Consider the following 15,144-nt stretch of genomic DNA (forward strand, 5'->3'; position numbering starts at 1 on the left):
GTCCTGGAGATTCAACATATGAATATCAGGAACTCCAGAAAGGAAAAGAGGAAACAAGGGCAGGAAATTCAGTGAAATCCTATACAACTTCTAAGAACTGAAGGACAGAAGTTTCTAAATTTAAAGAGGATTACTGAATACCTAGCATATCTGATGAAAAGATATAGACTAATGCATATTATCATGAATTTCACAACTGTGAAGACTAGGGGGAAAAAATCATATAAGTGTCCAAAGAGACAAACCAGATCACATACAGAAGAAAAGGAATCAAATGGCATTACACTTCTCAACACAGCATGGAAGCTAAAAGACAATGAGGCAAGCAAGGCCTTCAAAATTGAGAACCATTATTTCCATCTAGAACACTAAACTTAACCAAACTACCTACTCTTCTTCTCTGAGAAGAGAATAAAGACATTTTTAAACATGTAATAGTTTAAAAATGTGATCTTTCTCAGAAAACTAGTGGATGAATGCCACTAATATGAAAGTCAAGAAAGAAAACTCTATGAAGAGGCAAAAGGAAATCCCAGAATAATAGCAAAAAAAAAAAAAAAAAAAAAGATGTCAGGATGACAGCTGTATGCCAGCCATGGAGGGTAATCAATGAGGACTGAAATAGATAAGAAACTCAGGTATTTTTTCAGGATTATGACAGAATACCTGAGGAACATAAATCTCTATTTAAAAGAGATTTAGACAAATAGAGCAGGGTGGGTTTGAAGTAATCTCAATTTGTGGCTCAAGCAAACAAATTGCAAAGCAACTCCCAAGAAAACAAAATGTTACACAGCAAAGAATGGTAATCTAGATACTTTGTGCTCAGTTCTGAACATTATTTATAAGATCATAATAAAGTAAATAATAAATACTGCTTCCACCAAAATGATAATAATATAATAATGTCAGGCAATTATGGAAATTAAAAGAATAGGGTAGGAATAAAAATTAGTTCATGTGCCATGTTGAGAAGTCAACAGATATGAAAGAAGTAGAGGGACAAAAGACTATTTGGTTCTTTAACCCTTTGAGTAGTACGAACGTTCATGTACGTCCTTGTGCCTCCTGACTATTCAGAGAACAATCGATTTATTTTAAAACTGTGTAAGGCAACATTAAAAAAAGGCAAATGTATGTTCTTATTTTATAAATGGGTTATCAAACAAACGATTTTAAGTTAATAAAACTGTAACTGGAACTAATTTCATTTTTTTTTTTTTTTGCATTTTTCTGAAGCTGGAAATGGGGAGAGACAGTCAGACAGACTCCCGCATACGCCCGACTGGGATCTACCCAGCACGCCCACCAGGGGGCGATGCTCTGCCCCTCCGGGGCGTCGCTCTGTTGCGACCAGAGCCACTCTAGCGCCTGGGGCAGAGGCCAAGGAGCCATCCCCAGCGCCCCCCGGGCCATCTTTGCTCCAATGGAGCCTTGGCTGTGGGAGGGGGAGAGACAGAGAGGAAGGAGAGGGGGAGGGGTGGAGAAGCAGATGGGCGCTTCTCCTGTGTGCCCTGGCCGGGAATCGAACCCGGGACTTCTGCACGCCAAGCTGACACTCTACCACTGAGCCAACCAGCCAGGGCTAATTTCATTTTTTGAAAAAAATCGCATTGGGGGGGGGGGGTCAGCGAGCATGAAAAAAAACTCACTACTCAAAGGGTTAAAATATGTTCTTAATTCTGTTAAAAAAAAACAACTAAAAAAAAAATCCTATGTGTTAAATAGTTTAACTGAAAGTCAGAAAAATATAACACTTACTTCAATTCCATCAAATTCAAATTTTATAACAGGTACAAAGGCATCCTCTACAGCCTACAAACGAAAACAATTATATATAAGGTATAATCCTTTCTACATCCTTCCTAACTGCTAATAATGTGAATATCTTTGCTCCCACCCAATTTATATTTTAACAGAAAAAGTGAAAATGTTCTTGGTATCACATTGTAGGTAAGCACTTCTACTTTGTGACTGTGTTATTTAAGATACAAAAAGTGTCTATGATAAAGAGTTACTACTAATTGAACTTTATATTTATGTAAATTATTTCATCAATCCTCAGAAAAACCTTATAAAAATGTTATTTATTACTCTGCCTCCATTTTACAAGCTAGAAAACTAAGGCTCAGAGAGAATAGGTAACTTAACCAAAATCTAAGAGCTAATGTGTGGTAGATTTCTAGATTCAAATCCAGATCTGTAAACTATAAAGCCCATGTTCTTAATTATTATTCATTATTTTAATTAGATATAGCAACTTCTTAAATAATTCAACAATCATAAGCTCTAGCCTTTACAACTATTTGTTAAGAAGTTCAAATAGTCAACCAGAGGATACTTACTCTTAAATTTCTAATGCCATCTTGATGTTTCAATTTTTCAAAAAAAGACTGAAAAAAATCAGCTCTCTCCACATGTCTTGGAGCTACACAAAGCGCATCAATGTCAGCTCCTGCAGATCAAAGTATTTATCAAGAAGAGTACACTGTGTATACTTTTGTTAAGTACACACAAACATATCTATGTAACAAAGTATGTAATGACTATAGGAAAATGTTAGTAATTAGCTCTGAACAGTAAGATAATGGGAATATTTTTCTTCTGTATTTTTAATTTTTTTTATTTTTTATTTATTCATTTTTAGAGAGGAGAGAGAGAGGGAGAGAGAGAGACAGAGAGGAGAGAGAGACAGAGAGAGAAGGGGGAGGAGCTGGAAGCATCAACTCCCATATGTGCCTTGACCAGGCAAGCCCAGGGTTTTGAACCGGCGACCTCAGCATTTCCAGGTCGACGCTTTATCCACTGCACCACCACAGGTCAGGCTCTTCTGTATTTTTAAATTATGAACAAATAAACATTTGTTATTGAAAGTCCTTACTAGTAGAATATAGAAAAATAGTTACCTTTGGTGTGTACTCCAAGCCTGTAGGAGCCAAATGTGAAAATTTTACCACCAACAGTAGCCACAACAGAAGGTGGGAGATTCTAAAATAAAGTTAAACAAAAGGCATTCAACTGTTCAAGTTATTTAGCATAAATATTACCTAAATGCTACAGATATATACAGGGGGTCCTTGGGTTATGACATTCTCAACATACATTTCGAGTTTATGATGTTCACTGCCATAAACTTTAAAAAATTGACATGAGTGTTTTGGCTTATGCTGTTAGTGTCATACTTACGAACTATGTGGGCAAACACTCATTCTTTGTCACTTTTTCTGTTACTACAGTACAATGTACAGTAGAGTATATTTCAGTCTTTTTCTGTGGCTTAGTTGTGTTTTTATGTTCTAAATCTGGTAGTCAACCTGGTCCCTATCACCCACTAGTGGGCGTTCCAGCTTTCATGGTGGGCGGTAGCGGAGCAACCAAAGTATAAATAGATAGATTTAACTATAGTAAGTTGTTTTATAAAGATTTATTCTGCCAAACTTAGCAAAAATCCAACATAAAGTACGTGGTAAGTAATTATTATTATATGCTTTAACTTGCTGTAACTCTGCTTTATAAATTTTATAAAGTAAAGTTACTTCCCTACTTTATAAATCACCATTACTGTGGAACCGGTGGGCAGTTAGGAGTCTTATGGTTGGCCCCTGCAGTAAGGAGGGTATCCCCAGAGGTAAGACAAAACAAATGCATGCCCATTACACATACACACATCTCTATCTGAAGAAAAACACTTTTTATCACTTGACCCTACTTGTCCCTTCCAATTGCCTGTCTTTGGTTCCATCATGCTCAATCACAAGGAACATTTCCAAACTAATGCACTTTCAGCTCTCTACATTATCATCCTCTTGACTAATTCCATCTCTCCTTCGGTTTTTGTGACAGATTAATTTCTTGATTCTGGCTCAGCCACGTTTCTGCAAGCAAGGGGGTCATCTTGACATGATTTCCTTATGAAAGCTAATCTAATAGCTTTAATTAACATCTCTTTGATTATACTAGAATTATAATGCTTCTTTTCACTTCCCTCTAGAGTCAATTCTATTTGCCCATCAGATATTTTCACTTGGACATTATGATACACTTCAATATCCATGCCTGAAACTAGCAAAAGATTCTATGATAAACCAGGTATCCTTGCTGATTTCTCTATTTCTTTCTTTCTTTTTTTTGTGACAAAGATATAGAGAGACAGATAGGAACAGACAGGAACGGAGAGAGATGAGAAGTATCAATCATCAGTTTTTCGTAGCGACACCTTAGTTGTTCATTGATTGCTTTCTCATATGTGCCCTGACCATGGGGCTACAGCAGACCGAGAGACCCCTTGCTCAAGCCAGCGGCCTTGGGTCCAAGCTGGTGAGCCTTGCTCAAACCAGATGAGCCCACGCTCAAGCTGGCGACCTCGGGGTTTCGAAACTGGGTCCTCTGCAACCCAGTCCGACATTCTCTCCACTGCACTACGACTTGGTCAGGCTGATTTCTCTTTCTATGCCTCAGTTTCTTTACCTATAGTCATTATCTTCTTGGTTTACAGATTTTTGTTGTGTGTGTGTTTTTTTTTTTACAGAGAGAGAGAGTCAGAGAGAGGGATAGACAGGGACAGACAGACAGGAATGGAGAGATGAGAAGCATCAATCATTAGTTTTTCATTGTGCATTGCGACACCTTAGCTCAGGGATCCCCAAACTTTTTACACAGAGGGCCAGTTCACTGTCCCTCAGACCGCTGGAGGGCCGGAGTATAAAAAAAAACTATGAACAAATCCCTATGCAATCCTGCATATATCTTATTTTAAAGTAAAAAACCAAAACGGGAACAAATACAATATTTAAAATAAAGAACAAGTAAATTTAAATCAACAAACTGACCAGTATTTCAATGGGAACTATGCTCCTCTCACTGACCACCAATGAAAGAGGTGCCCCTTCTGGAAGTGAGGCGGGGGCTGGATAAATGGCCTCAGGGGACCGCATGTGGCCTGCGGGCCGTAGTTTGGGGACCCCTGCCTTAGCTGTTCATTGATTGCTTTCTCATATGTGCCTTGACCGCAGGCCTTCAGCAGACTGAGTAATTAATCCCTTGCTCGAGCCAGCGACCTTGGGGTCTCGAACCTGGGTCCTCGGCATCCCAGTCTGACGCTCTATCCACTGCACCACCACCTGGTCAGGCTGGCTTACAGTTCTTAGTTTATATCCCTCATGTCGTCTCCTTTCTATTCAACTACCACCCCTAATTCTAGGCTATTTAGTGGTATCACAAAGCTATCCTCTTGCCCTTAGTTTTTATTTTCCCTTACTCCATTTTGTACAAAATTCTCTAATGTTCTTAAACTACTCTATTAGAACTGTTCTACTTAAAAACTTGCCAATGCATTCTTCCCTGACTACTGAGGTAAGGATCCTTGGATCCTAAGAATTTTCACTTTCTTGCCTTGTCTCCTGAATCTTCCCTTCTGAAGCTCCAACTGTCAACCTGTCAATAATCTGGTCTCTTTCTCACTGCATTTGCCATTTTCCACTGCCTTGAATGCTTGCCCATCTTTCTTGGGTCTCTTAACACCATCTACACTGCTCACAAAAATTAGGGGATATTTTATTGTTTCATATTTGTTTTTGAAATATCCCCTAATTTTTGTGAGCAGTATAGTTTTCAAAGTTCACTTCAAGTTTCACCTTTCATGAAGACTTCTCTATTATCTTTCCCTCCATAATGAGCTCTTTATTACCCCCCACTGTGCTTCTATTATCTTTAACCCCTTTTACACTGTATTTAATGACCTTTCTTTTTTTCTGCATGGACGTCCCATCTCTTCAACTATATTTAAACTCCTTGGAAGGTGAGAACTTTGTCTCTGACTTATTTCCCCACAGTGCCTAGTGCAAGTTCCAAAGAATATCTGCTGATTAACTTGGATAAAATTATATGTATAATAGGATATTGTTTGCTACTTCCTCTGCTTAATGGATATTAATGTTTCAAGAGTATTACAAATAATATTATAGCTATAAAGGAGTCAGTAAATTTACTGATGATTAAAATGTGAACCAATAGAACAGAGAAGCCAGGACTTTTTAATTTACCTTACTCCTTCATACCTTCCTACTTTGAAAAACATGATTTTTTTTTTAAGGTGAGAGGAGAGGAGATAGTGAGGCAGTCTCCTGCATGAGCCCTGACTGGGATCAACCCTGCACCCTGTCTGGGGCCAATGCTCAAATCAACAGAGCTATCCTCAGCACCCAGGGCCAACACTGGAACCAATCCAGCCACTGGCTGTGGGAGGGGAAGAGACAGAGAAGGGAGGGGTTAGGGGAGAAGCAGATGGCCACCTCTCCTGTGTGCCCTGACCAGGAATTGAACCCAGGATGTCCATATGCAGGGCCAATGCTCTATCTACTGAGCCACCGGCCAAGGCCAAAAAACATGATTCTTGTATGATTTTGAGAAAGTAACATACTGTATCTCAGAATAAAATATTTTTGCCATAAACCTAGTAACTAAAATTTTAGATTTGTAAAAGAAAAAAATGCTTTGATCTGGAGTTATAGACTGTTTATCCCAAATGTGGAAAGAATATTCAAATAATCTTTGATCTAATTCAAATCCTTCAGGTTTCCCAAACTAAAACATGCATAAATGAAAGGGAATTATAATCACCTTATCCACACAATGGAAAATGTTAAAACAAATTTAAATTAAAAAAATTTTTAAGTGAAAACCAGCTACCAGTTTTTGCAGATTAAAGCACTAATATGATTAAAGTAAAATAAAAAGCAATCCTATTAATTAAAAAAAACAACACAAAAAAAACCTTTGACCTTGGAACAGAATTCTACTAGATTTTTCTTTTAAATACAAAGAAACCATGCAGTAGAAAATTAAGGTGCAGTTCTCAACAAACTAATCTAGCTCTTTTTGCAAATAATAACACATGACTTATCTTGAATGCATCTTTGAATAGGGCTGGAAGCAAAGGCTCAGCACAGCTGCAATGGTTGACATAAAGACCAAACACAACAGCCTGGCCAGTTGGCTCAGTGGTAGAGTGTTGGCCTGGCATGTGGAAGTCCCGGGTTCGATTCCTGGCCAGGGCACACAGGAGAAGTGCCTATCTGCTTCTCCTCCCTTCCCCCTCTTCTTCCTGTCTGTCTCTCTCTTCCCCTCCTGCAGCCAAGGCTCCACTGGAGCAAAGCTGGCCTGGGTGCTGAGGATGGCTCCATGGCCTCCGCCTCAGGCGCTAGAATGGCTCTGGTTGCAATAGAACAATGCCCCAGATGGGCAGAGCATCGCCCGTTAGTGGGCTTGCCCAGTGGATCCCAGTCGGGTGCATGCCGGAGTCTGTCTCTCTGCCTCCTTACATCTCACTTCAGAAAAATACAAATTAATAAATTCATTAATTAAATAAAAAAGACCATACACAAATTATGAAGCTTGTTACTCTAATTTTAATATAATTCTCACAAGTTGAACATTTGGTTTGCATACCCATTGCAATTATGGACTGATTAGAGGGGGACAACAGGTTCCCCACACATTTATTTATAATGCCTGAGCCCTGCCCTGGGCCTGTGCAGGTAAATGAGACAGTTCTTTTTCTTAAGGAGCTAATCACCTAGTAGCAGAGAAATAAATTTTTTGTGTGACAGAAACAGAGAGAGACAGAGAGAGGGACAGATAGGGACAGACAGACAAGAAGGGAGAGAGATGAGAAGCATCAATTCTTTGTTGCGGCACATTAGTTATTCATTGATTGCTTTATCATATGTGCCTTGACTGGGAAGGGGGGGGCTACAGCAGACCGAGTAACTCCTTGCTCAAGCCAGCGACCTTGGGTCCAAGCTGGTGAGCCTTGCTCAAACCAGATGAGCCCACACTCAAGCTGGTGACCTTGGGGTTTGGAATCTGGGTCCTCCACGTCCCAGTCCAACGCTCTATCCACTGCGTCACCACCTGGTCAGGAACAAATTTTTTTTATTACTCATGACTACCATTTAACCTGCTCAGAATTCAACTTATCTGAACACTTTGATAACCCTGCTGAGAGCTCAGAAATGAGCCAACAGCCATTTGGCAGCAAAACGTAAACAGCATAAAGACCATTTATTTAAACTCAATGACTATAGATTTAGCAGAGTTCCTCATAACCTTAGTCATAGTTTTGTTTAAAAGAACCAATTTTAAATATGTCATAGGTACAGAAAGAAATAATAAAAGTTGTAAAGGAAAGAAGTCTAACAGGTGTTTAGGTAATTTCTGAACCCATGCGGATTAAAGAGTAGAAAGGGACTTTGCAGAGAGACACATTAACTTTCAGCTGACTGCTGTTAAGGGTAAAATGGGAAAACTATTAAAAAACAAGCAAAAATCTTAAACACAACAGTTTGAGCCACTTTAATCAAAGAGCTAATAGTGTCATTCAGTTGAACATGCCCTACTTTATTTTTGTACAGCCAGTAAAATAATATTCATAGTGATAATTCTCAAACAAAAATTCAATTATATTAAAAATACTCCAAGAGAGCAAGAAAAATGCTATTGGTTTTAGAAGAAAAATTTGTATAACTATAAATTAGGATTTGCAAACTCCAATGTCTCAGGGTCCAGGCAGGTATGCAAATAAGGGAAGTACCCATAAGAAACACAGACACTGACTGATAAATGACAGCTGCTGCTTCAGAGCGGGCAGGGGTGGTGGAAGCTGTGAGCCATCCCTGGAGGGCAGGAGCCCAATTCCATTCTAGCCTCTTCCCACCTTCCACAAAGGCGGGCCCAGTATTGCTAGATCTGGTATTTCCCAAGAAGTCTGATATCTGGCTTTTTTTTTTTTTTTTTACACAGAGACAGAGATAGAGTCAGAGAGAGGAATAGATAGGGACAGACAGGAACGGAGAGAGATGAAAAGCATCAATCATTAGTTTTTTGTTGCGACACCTTAGTTGTTCATTGATTGATTTCTCATATGTGCCTTGGCCAGGAGGCTACAGCAGACTGAGTAACCCCTTGCTTGAGCCAGCAACCTTGGGTCCAAGCTGGTGAGCTCTGCTCAAACCAGATGAGCCCGCGCTCAAGCTGGCAACCTCGGGGTCTTGAACCTGGGACCTCTGCATCTCAGTCGACACTCTATCCACTGCACCACCACCTGGTCAGGCTGATATCTGGCTTTTTAAGTACAATCCCTTGATATTTAAGTTGTGGTCACGCAAAACATTTATGTGGAATTTTACCTAGCATTGGCTATCTCTGGGGTAAATCCTCCTTTATTATTATTTTTTTAAGATACTCAACTGTCCAAGTATACCATAGAGCCAGTTTAAATGTATTTCAAATTATCATATTTCCCCATGTATAAGATGCACTCCTTTCCAAAATATTTGGGGTCTAAAAACTGGGTGCGTCCTATACAGTGGTTGTAGATATTTTTTTTACTTGCATTTCCCACTTTTTTACACTTATTGCTGAAGACAGTGATTCGTCATCTGACACAGATGAGGACAAGCTAATGGATGGAAGTTGACAGTGATGAGGAATTAAATGAATTTTATGATAAATAAAAGTTGAGTTCAATAACTTTATGTAATACATTTCTTTTTCAAATTTCAGGACCCAAAATTAAGGTGCGTCTTATATATGCAGGCATCTTACATGTGGGGAAACAGTATTCTCAAATCCTGTATCTTAATACCATGACTAAAAGACTAGGAAGTAATGAAACTATGAATTCACTGTAGTTTAAAAGTCTTACCTTACTCTCACTAACATCGGAAATCCATTCTTTTACTAAATTGTTCAATTTACCAAGAACAACCAGCCTACAATAAAAAATAACATGCTTTAGATGAAAACAAAAACACAAACAGTATTTTAAAAATTAAACATATAGTCAGTACCTCTGTGTTGGTGTTAGGGTAAAAACATATTATATACATGTTAATACTATAACATCTGTTGATACATGGCACATCTCTTTGGCATTCTTAGGTCCCTAAGAGTTCTAAAGAGATGATAAATGATAATAGTTTTTGTTCTTTAAGCTATTTTAAAAATTCAGAAAGCCTAATAAAGTCAAAGTTACTTTCAATAAGGCTGCAAAGACCAAATGAGTTGTCAACTTTTTTTGTTTTACTATAGAATAAAATCAACTCAATGTGATAAGAGATTAGCATTCGATTATTGAAAATCATAGGTCTTTGGATAATTAAAATGGGTAAAATAATTATTGGCTAATTTTTATGAAATAATATTCTTAATAAAAGCAACTTGAAAAAAAAAGTTTGATATTAAAACAAACTTGCAACCAATGGCATATCCAAATCCATATATCTTAAAAAAGAGAGAAGTAGATTTTAGGCATCTCAAAGATAACATGAAAACTGAATTCCTAGTTCTGTCCAAACTTGCAACTCCTTCAGTCTAACCCAGGTAATGAAATTCCATCCTTCAAATGCTGAGATCAAAAACCTTGGCATCATCCTCAATCCCCTCTCTCCTTTTTCTCTCACACATTCCACGGCCATCAGACAACCCTAACTTTAAAACATATCCAAAATTCTACTACTTATCACCATCACTGCCTCCCCACGCCCTCAGTTCAGGCCACCATCATTTCCTCCCTGGATTATAACAGCCTTCTAACTAGTTTCCCCAGGTCAAAAATTTGATCCCCCTTCAGTCTATTCTCAACATAGGCAGCCAGAGACTGTTAAAACATGAGTAAATCATATAAACCTTCTGGTCAAAACCCTAATAGCTTCCTATTTCACTTGAGTAAAAGCCAAAACTTTTCTAACGGCTTACATTGTCCTAAGTGACCGTCCCCTACAGACTCCTTTCCACCTTTCTTTAAGCCCATATTCTCCTGTTTATTCATTTTGCTTCAAACACTGAGGCCACCTTGCTATATATTCCTTAAACAAAGCAGGTACACTCTCACCTCCAGTCATCTACCTAGAATGCTCTTCCCTTAACAGTCCACATAACTCCCTCATCCCCAAATTTTCCCTGAAATGTCAAGGAACTTCACTGACAACCTCCACTCCCAGCTTTATTTTTCTCAGTAGCATTTGTTACATGTAACATGTATTTTTATTTATTTTTTACTTATTTGCTAATTGTTAGTCTCCTTCCCTAACCTCCACCCTAAAATGTAAGTTCCAGAAGAACCAAGATTTCTCTTCATTTTTTCCTTTATTTAAATCCCTTGGCAGGGACATAGGAGGTACCCTGATATATGTATGTAAAATTAATGACTAAAAAGCATACTATAAAATATTTTGCATTTTTAAGTGACATACCTGTGGTTCAATTCTTCCTCATCTTCAAACACTCCAAATGGTTTCATGGCATCAATTAGTTTCTGTGTGTAAATGTGATCAATTTCTTTAGGACATGCCAAGCTAATTGGAGAGGTGATTCCATAATGCTTTTGTTGACGCTGACTGTCCAGCACAGTATTTCTGTTCAAGAAAAACAAAACAGCAGAAAAAAGTTAAAGCATATCATACTGATACACTGAATTTCTCAATCCACTCATTAATTTAGCTACCTTAAAAGTTTACTTATTAATACTAACAGTCACAGCAGGGACCTTTATTTTAAAAGGAAAAACGGGTATTTTGTGTTTATTTTGATGAAAGGCTATTCATACTGTCTCCAACCTTCATAATTATGATGTCTTTTTAAGCCAAAAGCAGCATGTGTTGGCATTAGGACAACTGTGCCAACACCACTCAGCTCAAACACAAAAGGCCTGAATGGGAGTTGGGCCAGGGCCACCTCCACTACACCCCATAGACTTAGTCAAGTACCATCTAGATTCAATCTCTGAAAAGCAGTCAGCCACTTGAAAGAAAGCTCTAAATAAAAAGAATGCCCCCCTCCCAAGAAATAAAAATATCACATTAGAAGGTCCTTGTGAAATATTATGGCTTTTAAAAAGAAATCAGTTAGAGTCCTAACATTTCGTGACTCGAGTTAATTATTCCTTCATTTAGACTGGTACTCGGACCATTTTCACACTGAATAATTATCAAATGCTTTACATTAAATGGTAACCTTTTATGGAATATAAGTTACCCTTGAAAACATCCTAGCCATCAGGAAATTATAGTCTTGAAGTTAGCACAACAGAATTTCTGAGATTTTTGGATTTACACATATTAATAATTTCAAAATAAAATTTGGGACTAATGTGGGTTGCTATGCTAAACTTTTAACAATGCTACAAAATAAAAGTAAAAACAAACATATACAACTAACTAAACCTATCATCCATCTTAGCCATCCTTTCATGGAGGACCATTAACACCTATAGTAAGAATGTAAACTTAAAGAGCAGTCTTTTAAATGAATAAACTAGTGCTGTAAACAATAACACACAAAAATACAATAGTGACTGTTTCTGAATTTTAACTGGTCAATACATTAGCTTATCATATGCTCTTTGGTTAAAATTTCTTTAGAGAGAATCAAATGGAAGATAAAATAGTCTATATACCTGAAATGACTCAAAGAAACAAAAGGGAAACATCATTACTGGTAATTTTAGTTTCTTTCTAGTATTTATTTTGCCATAGAACAAAATTTCAATTAGTTATTTCAAGTTGTAACTTCTTTAAAGATTTAGCTCTTTTACCTCTAACAGAGCTAGAGAGGTGTTTTGGTATTGTTTGTGTGTGTTTATAAGTATACGGTAAATGGGTGGGAACCGATTAATTATATATGATCATTCAATTAATCTCAACAATAAACCTGAGAGGAAGGTATTGAATAGTGCCACTTTACAGGCAAGTACCTAAGATCCAAAAATATAGAAGAGTCAGGATTTGAACTCCAAAACCCATGATCTTTCCACCATTCCATTCTCCCTTTCATAACTACTTCAGTTTTGACACTAATTATCATCTTGGTTCCACTTATATGTATGCTAAAAAAGTCGGCTGTCTAAGGCCCCACAAGCACGGAAATTACAAATCTGTGGTTTTGAACTTCCATCCTCTAGATGGGGGGTGGGGGGGTGGACAACCAAAAAACCAAAAGAGCAAAACATCAAGCAACAGAATCCCACATTCCCTTCAACTCATGAATTTCACTTACAGGTAAACATGTAAGAGAAATTTCTGTATATATGTACAAGAAGATGCATACAAGAATGTTCACTGCCACACTGTATGTAACATTAAAAACTAGAAACAACCCAAAATAGTCTCTAGCAGGAAAAGAACTAAATTAGGGCATAGCCCTACAATGGAATACAACACACCAGTTAATATGAATTATCTAGAGCTAAAAATATTAACGTGGACAAAGCTCAAAGAAGCTATGCTACACTAAAGAAGCGAGTTGTGGAATGACAAGTGTGATAATGGTCATATAAAGCTTAAAAACAAAGCCAGTTATTATGTACATTTAGGTAGTATGTAGTAATGGCATCAAAAAAACATGCAGCAATAACCATCAAAGTCAGGACTGTGGGGAACTCGGAAGAGAGGCGAATGGGACCAGATTAGGCGGTACAAGAATCCTTCAGATGTATTTGGAACGATTTCTTTTAAATAAAGATATGTCAGCACACACTACTTTGCTTTTTGGGAGAGATGAATGTTTATGTCATTCTCTGCATTTTCTCATTTTTCCTAATGACCCAAAATATGAGAAAGTACAACAAAATCTTCCGCCAAGCACGGAAACGATTTGTGACTTATCGAAGCGTGTGTGAGCAGGCGGTACAGTCCGGTAGGTGTGTTATGGGCAGGTGGGGAGGGCTGGGGAGGGCGAGAAGACCACGGCCTTTATTAAAGAGAAAGGAGTAGATCATTCACTCCTGAAGAACTGGAGACAGCGGGTCGGGAAGAGAGGAGGGGGAGGTAGGGGGATGGTGTCTGCGCCAATGCAGACAGGAGAAGAGACCGGTTCAGACAGTACTGGGGGCAGGAGAGTGACCGACAATTTCTCTTCACGGACACACTCGTCTCTCTCCCGCCGCATCTTCGTCTGGGGTCGTCCTCGGAGGCGGGACAGCTGGGGGCAGATGGGGACTCCCGGAGTCCCCGAGTCCGTGCAATGCGCAGGACTGTGGCCAGGTGAGCCGCCGGCTGTAGGGGTGGTACCCCTGCCGACCGACCGGAGCGGGGAAGGAGACCACCCGGGCTAGCTCCAGCCAGAGCACGGCAACCGAGTTCCGGGCCGACCACCTCAGCCCACCTCTCACCGCCTCATCCCCCGACCGCCGACCCCCACCACTTACGCAGACGTTTCTTTCATCGCTTCCTGCGTCTCCCTCACAAGCGAGGGTCTCTCGCTCTGGAGTCCCGTTCTTGCCCTTCCCTTCTCCCCCTGTCCACTTTCTTCTGTCGCTTGCAGCTCGCTTGCTCGCTCACTTTCTCACTCACTACGGCCGAGGTACCCAACCGGGTAGTGAAAACACTACATAACCGGCTCTATTTATGACAATACAGCGCGGCCGACGCCAATATGGCGCCGCTTCCCAGCCTGCCCCTCGTCTCGCGGCCCCGCCCCTAGGAAGCCTGGCCCCGCCCTCGATCCCGCCCCCTCCTCCTTCGGGTCTTGGGAGGCTCTGCTGGCCCCGCTCACAGGAGCGCGGGAGCTGGCTGAGAATGTTCGTGGGCAAGAGCTTTTGGTCTGCTTCTTTGTCTGTGGGACTGTTAATCCAGGCAAACTGCTTGGAAGGTAATTTGAAACGTATTTTTTTTGTTTCTCTAATGAGAGCCTATATCATATTTTTAAAAAGATCTTACCTAGCAAATACTGTTTTAACTCTTCTGTTATTCCACACCTTTAGTCATAGTCCTACCTCATTAGTCCACTCGTTGAGGAGATTCGGTCGTTAGCGGGTCACAACCACGAACGTGTAACTTTGCAGTTTTCCCAAGGAAAAGCAAGTTTGTAAATGGGAAGTTAATTGTTCACCTCTCAGTTCTTGCCCGGCGCCCCTCATTCATGACATCCTGGTAGTTAAGTGAGGGAGGCAGAAAGGAATCGCTAGCAGTTTGCAATAGGATAAACGTCAAGCAAAATCAAAGTCAAGCACTTCCAGAGAGTAGAGATCATGTTCTACCAGAGTGTGAAGATGGAGACGGGAAAATAATGACGAATTTCAAAATGTTGAAGTGTAGAAATAATGTGAAATACTAGATCATTACCAGGAAAAGGACGTCAAGAAGCTGC

The 15,144-nt window shown here is 39.4% G+C and overlaps 1 protein-coding gene across 3 annotated transcripts in view; it reads right to left on the bottom strand.

Annotated features, from left to right (window-relative positions):
- The window catches only part of PAPOLG (poly(A) polymerase gamma), a 34,224-nt gene extending 19,789 nt beyond the window's left edge, over positions 1-14,435 (bottom strand). For all 3 annotated transcript variants that reach the window (XM_066378207.1, XM_066378208.1, XM_066378209.1), the window contains exons 1-6: positions 14,204-14,435; positions 11,253-11,414; positions 9,704-9,770; positions 2,907-2,988; positions 2,346-2,455; positions 1,762-1,815 (exon numbers count right to left, since the gene is read on the bottom strand). In XM_066378207.1, coding sequence (XP_066234304.1) covers positions 1,762-1,815; positions 2,346-2,455; positions 2,907-2,988; positions 9,704-9,770; positions 11,253-11,414; positions 14,204-14,220 — 492 coding nt within the window. In that variant the 5' untranslated portion in view covers positions 14,221-14,435. The remainder of the gene's footprint in view (positions 1-1,761; positions 1,816-2,345; positions 2,456-2,906; positions 2,989-9,703; positions 9,771-11,252; positions 11,415-14,203) is intronic.
- Positions 14,436-15,144: the final 709 nt, after the last annotated feature.

The sequence above is a fragment of the Saccopteryx leptura genome, chromosome 3, assembly GCF_036850995.1.
Source record: "Saccopteryx leptura isolate mSacLep1 chromosome 3, mSacLep1_pri_phased_curated, whole genome shotgun sequence".
Taxonomy (NCBI): Eukaryota; Metazoa; Chordata; class Mammalia; order Chiroptera; family Emballonuridae; genus Saccopteryx; species Saccopteryx leptura.